At 34.6% G+C, this 6,342-nt stretch overlaps 1 protein-coding gene across 10 annotated transcripts in view; it reads left to right on the forward strand.

Moving 5' to 3' along the window:
• The window catches only part of LOC106463665 (rap guanine nucleotide exchange factor 6-like), a 165,523-nt gene that overhangs the window by 49,713 nt on the left and 109,468 nt on the right, over positions 1 to 6,342 (forward strand). Inside the window, exon 1 of one of the 10 annotated variants that reach the window (XM_022391235.1) lies at positions 5,400 to 5,621. The exons of the other annotated variants lie outside the window; for them this stretch is intronic. Within the exon in view, the coding sequence (XP_022246943.1) occupies positions 5,566 to 5,621 (56 nt within the window). The 5' untranslated portion in view covers positions 5,400 to 5,565. Of the gene's footprint in view, positions 1 to 5,399; positions 5,622 to 6,342 lie in introns of those variants that run through there. 10 annotated transcript variants of the gene reach the window in all.

The raw sequence follows: 6,342 nt of genomic DNA on the forward strand, positions 1-6,342 counted from the left end.
GTCTCGTCGTGTGCCATCGCTAGAAGGGATTAGAGTATACTAAACTTTACACATTATATAGGCTACACTAACGTGATGTTTAGGCGGTTCATTTAACTATTGATGTACGTTTATTGGGGGGTGGTTAATGAAAGTGTTCCAAAACGCGACATTAATTTCTTGACGACCTAATATATATATATATTCAACTAAAACAGTTCTGCTTACATCATATTAGCGAATCTCGTAGAATTGCTTTCGGGTATTTCTGAACTTTCGTATACAGCTGTAACTACAACAAATAGATAAAGTTCAGCAAAAAAACAAATCAGTTATATACTTTTACTATAACTTAAAATAATATCTTACCTTTACAGACAGGAAGGAAGAAGACGGACACACACATCTGCTCTTGTCCATTTCGAATTTGGTATATTCATTGGTTTAGTACTCTTCTAGAATCGAACGTGTACAGTGTGGTAATAGTCAGTATAGGTGTTTGGGAGAAGCATTAGGACGAACTTTATTTATAACTGCCAAAACGTATATTCGTAAAATGTTATGGGTTTTTCACATTATTACAAGCAAATTCGGCTGGTATATACAAACATGTTTAAACACAGGATGGAACAACCAATTTTCGCTAGTAATTGAAAACAGAACTCCTTGTTAAGTTTAGAATAATTGATCACGCATGTAGTTGAAGCTGTACCGTCAAAGTTGCTACAATACTAAGGCACAACTTCGCGGACTTGCATACATTTACACCGTTGTTCATGTAGACATTTGCTGAAGATCGAGTTCTTAGTTGACGCCACTCCAGTCGTGCCTTTTCAACACACATACATCCCTGACGTTGCCCTTTATAACTCCTATTGACTACTGGTTATGAAACTACCATAAAGAATGTCGTTGTGATGGAATAAATTACCCTATCAACAATACAAATCATTCTGTTTATTTAAAAGACGACAGATTTCACCCAACGTTACAGTTTAACGTTATGTATGAAGTTTCGTGCCTCACAATGTTTGTTTTATCAACATGTAAGAGAGATAAGTAAAGATGAACCTGTTACCGTTAAATCTGATAAAAATCGCAGTGTGGCCAAATAGGAAAAAAAAAAAAGGTTACTAACACGCGATAATGACAAAAAACAATATAATGATGATATTTGGCATGTCATTATATACACTTACCTTCAAGCCACAAAGGAAAGCCTTGAGTTCAGGAGGCAATAACTACGTTTGTTGTTGAATAAGAGTTATGGTATATTGTTATTATTTTTTTATTTGTCTCATATGACACTATGTTTGAAGTATCTCAATTACTGCGCTCCTATTTTCATACATTTTGTGTTTAAACATACATACACACATAAATATATATTATTTATCCAGTTTTGGAAATAATTATTAATAATTAATATAGTGAATAAATTGTGAAAATGGACTGTTCCACAGTATACTCACGCGTGGATGTTTTAAATTGTGACTGGCTGTTATCCATCCAATCAGACTGCGCCACCTCAAAGTACAGGCAGCCATACTATTCCCAGCAGTAGTGCGGTGTATGCACTAATGGTTCTCAGGACGTGTATGTCATATGAAAAACTTCGCTGGTGAAAACTACGTCATGCAACTGATTGTGACGAAATTTCATGTTTCGTTAAGAGCTGTATGTAAAATCTGAAGAGGATGCTTGAAACTAGTACTGTTGATAATAGGAGTGTTCGAGGTAGAAAGTCCAAACTGTTTTTAAAGTGATGTTAAGCAACTCGGGGTATAGTCTTTACGTGATACACACACAACAATCCAGGAGAAATCTTGTCAGTGACCTGGCTGTAAGTTTAGGTGTGAATGTTACTTTGAGGAACATTAAGACAAATATTCACACTAAATAGCTTCAGTGGATGTGTAGCTACTCAGAAACCACTGCCTAGAGAACTTATATCCACTAAAAAATTGCTAAACAAGAGTGTAGAAATAGACAGTAAAGTGAGTGTGACCTGGTACTTAATGAATAAAGTTGAAGATACTAGATTGCTATGGTTCTGGTGTAACCTAGTGGGTTCACGGTTAACTTGCGCAAAAAAGTCCACTATGTTTACGAAAGTCTTTGCAATATATGTGAGCATGGATTTAACTTCACGCCTAATTTTTTCACTTGATTATTACGAGAAAAGCGGTAAAAAAAAGAAGATATTTACGGGATTTGTTTGTTTCACTGCCTTTTTGTTTCGTGTATTAATTCTGTTATGGTATAATTTACTTCATTTACCACACAAGTTTAGTGCGATTGTTGGTGTATGCTGCAAATAATTTTGGTAGTTTTGTAGTTACAGCGAGTTTCAAGGCACTTTTATTTCTGAGCCGTAACACACCCAAATACAGGATGTATCGAAATTATTCATTCAAAACTGAAACGCAATATGGTCGAAATTTGGTATAGTTGTAACCAACGATATCGAATTATCGTACACATGCCTACTGTTGCTAATTTGCCAGAGACCATAGAAATAGACAGCGGTATGTCTTCGGATTACAACGCTAGAAACCGGGTTTTGATACCCGTGGTGGGCAGAGCACAGATAGCCCATTGTGTAGCTTTGTGCTTAACTACAAACAACCCATAGAAAAAGAACTGAGCATGCTATGTGTTTATGAACATAAAGAATCACACAATTCTTGGCATGGTCGCTACATTTGACGCGATTGCCCTGCCACGTAGTGACGAAAAAGTATAACATTAATGGCGCACATTAATTAAATACAACTGGTTTTGTAAAGCTATGTTATCATTTTTTGTTGTTGTTACCTTATTACTGCAGAAATACTTTTAAAAATAGGATATACAAATGATGTAATCAGATAAGCGTGTAGTCTAACCCAGAAGTGTGGTTCGAAAACCTAACACATTGGGAAGTTACTGAAGTTATGTGAATTTGATTCAGCTAGCGACACTACTCGTGGCCTTCAAGTGCTCACTGCTGATAGAACAGAAACGCGTTAAGCATGTGTTTCCAAGTTTGCCTAAAGTCATATCAGATTATTTTACGCATAGAATATAATGGTCTTAGTCACACCGGGACGTTAATTAAGGGAAGTATGTTGAGTAATCCCCCCCCCCCCATCTTCCCAAGAAAATTAAAATAACCTGACAAAGTATCAGTTTTATTCTTTTCTTTGTATGTCGTAAATCCGCAATATAATCCAATTTTAACTCGTATATTATTTCATTTTCACTTTAGCAAAATCAAGGGCTCCCTGGACCTCCGCAAGTATTTCCCCCTCCCTAATTAGCCCATTGGCGATTCAGCGTTAAGCTTATAACGCTAAAAAATTGGGTTTCGTTACCTGCGGTGGGTGACTACAGATAGCCCTATTGTGTAGGTTTGTGATTAACAACAAACAAATTAATTAATTCTCAAGTGGCGGTACTGCCATAATAAAAATCTTGGAGCGGGAATAAAAAATTGTTTTGTTTTCTGTGGTTGAAAGATATAATTTCTGGTCATTTGTCAGATACAAGAAAACACGAGAAACGGAATAGAAGTTTTGAATACTTCAAAATCGTGTGGCAATCTGAAGCACATGAAAATATATAAAAACTAATCTTCACATTACCCGACATGTTTGTTTACCAAACGAATGATTAGTCAGAAAAGAGAGTAAAATCAGAAGGTATCACATAAACGTTTTACCTATCACAAAATCAGCTTATACATCAGGCTCTGACCGTAACACTTGTCACACCCAACACTGATTATAGAGCAAAAATAATAATGTCTGTGTATATGTTTTAGTCTGTAAGTCTTTATTGTAGACGTGAAATTTAACAATAATTCTATATATACGCGAATGTGCATGTCACGACTCTATATGAGAGCATTATTTTAAAACTCCAACTGTAGCTAGTTACAATACTAGTTCATGGAAGTCACTGCATTGTCTAGAACCCTTCTAATGCTTCTTTGAGCCCCCTCTATCCAGTTTGAAAGATGTGTATTAAACTGTATACAAAAAGTACACTTGCATTAACGTGGATATATATAATTTTCAGAATTCTTCGGATTATTTTGATAAATAAAATACAATCACAAATTGAAACCGCAACGGTCCCCTCTGGTTGGAAGAGGTTAACGAACCTGGCATTTTGTTGTATAAATCGGGAATTTTCTTGCAGTATATTTATCTATGTTAAATGCATAGTATTGATCCGAATTTGTGTTGAATGTAATAAATAAAGATGTCTGTGTCTTGTTGTGTAAATATTTATCAGTTAATTTTGGGTGGTTATATTACTTTTGTCTGACAAACTGACTGCATTCAAAATTGTACAAATTGCATTAATTTTTATTCGTTTTTATGTGAAATTGTGTTCGTTTGACTATTTAGACTGATTCAGGTATTAAATATATTTCACATTTATTGTAGGTATTCCTTCATTGCATGTATGTAATATTTATTTTTCTGTTTTATTGATATATTTGACAAAACAGTTTTTTGTGGTGATAAACTAACAGTTATCATATATAAAGTGTTTTTTTTTATTAATTGAAAAATTGGCCATATTTCTAACTGTATTTTTCAATAAACATTGCGATTTTGAAACAAAAAATAAATAAATAAGAGACTTGGATTTACATTCAAGCTATACCATGGTTAGAAATAGACATCTTATCGTAACAATCTTAACACGTTCAAAATAGGTTGTATTCCACAGTACTTAATGCTGTATTGATCATCAAAGGAAGCCATAAAAAACAGACCGATAACAGCTATAGCCTGGCAAAAGTTTTATTGTTTTTTTTTTTCGTGAAACTTTTATGTTTAATTTCATCTTATTCACTTGGTAAAAGGTGTCGCATTTACTTTTGTACAGATCTATATACAGATCTATACCACTTGATATGTGAAACATTGTAGAAACTTTAATGTAATTTAGACATTTCTTTATCAAAAAATTAACCATTTCAGCAGCATAACTTATAATAGTTAAATACGACAAACAATTTTTAAAATTGACATAAGATTATTAGGACTACCGGTAGCATTAATTACAATTCTTTAATGCATACTATCTTGTATGTAGACTCGAGTCATGCTGGGTAAGTAAATCGAACACTGATAATGCTGGTGACCTGTCTGACTGCCTGTTGTATCCATTAGCCAAAGTTTAAGTGGTTCAGCCTGTTTTGGTTGTTCATGAGGGTAACCATCCAAACCTGCATGCTTACCTGTTTGCTCCAGCCAATAACCTGTAATGCCACTCGCAAGGGCTGCCGGGAAATGGTAGCTGCCCAGACCTGAGTTGGCCCGCCTCAGGTTTACTAATCGCCGTTGTTATGTGCATTAACCTGTACAAATCCTTCACGAGGCTAAATTTTTGCAGCTGCTTTGTGGAGGTTAACTTATGGAATTTTTGGAATGGATCGCTGTATTGTGAATGGTCAGAAAAAGTTTTCTTTTTTCTCATATTTCGCTGATTGAAAAACGTTGATAGATTTTGCATTAATGGTGTACAAACGATTAAAGTTCTAAATCTGACTGTTTAGGCGGAAACGAGAGCAAAGTTTAAGCCTAAATGTCTAAATCTGGTTCTGGAGGCGTCGATAGGCGGTGGAACTCGTCTGTATTTAGGTAGGAAATGACTTCCCCCATTCTTAATCATCTATTTGGTGTAGATTAGTATGTGTCATTACTTTAGCCAAACCTTCTATTGTTGATTGAAGCGCTATATATATCTTAGATAGTGTCTTTAATCACATTTGTACAATTTTTACCAACAGTTGTGCTTGTTTAGAACTATTAAAGTTTTCAAATGTATGTGTGGAATATACTCTTGAGACCTTCTGAATATATCGTGTTATGATTTACGTGATGTCCTTCATATAAAGTTTAAATGTCAAGATCGCTGATCGCATATCAGTGTCTACATACTGAATTGTTTCTAACCCTTTTTGCTCGAATAGTTTCCGAAGGTCAAAAAATAAAACTTCAAAGTAGACAGGCAATGGGAGATCGAATCAAGTGGCACTGAAGCATGGGTGATATGTGCACAAGCTGCTAAGTCTGATAGCTTACTTTACAGAAACATATAAAGAAACTGCGATGGTGTATGACTGTCCGTATCGTATATCAGTAAACAGATTGTGTTATATTTCATCAGTATATTACTTATCCGTAGAGAGAGAGAGAGAGTTTATGTACACTTTCAAAGCAGCTTCAGTCTTTTAAAATTGACTGTTACAAATATTATAATATCCTGTTAACAAAAACATAGCATTTATAAAGACAACCTTGTATACTTTATTAACTTTTCTTTGGCGTAAAAACAATAATAAATAAACTTAGTATCCCG

The sequence above is a fragment of the Limulus polyphemus genome, unplaced genomic scaffold (assembly GCF_000517525.1).
Source record: "Limulus polyphemus unplaced genomic scaffold, Limulus_polyphemus-2.1.2 Scaffold1457, whole genome shotgun sequence".
Taxonomy (NCBI): Eukaryota; Metazoa; Arthropoda; class Merostomata; order Xiphosura; family Limulidae; genus Limulus; species Limulus polyphemus.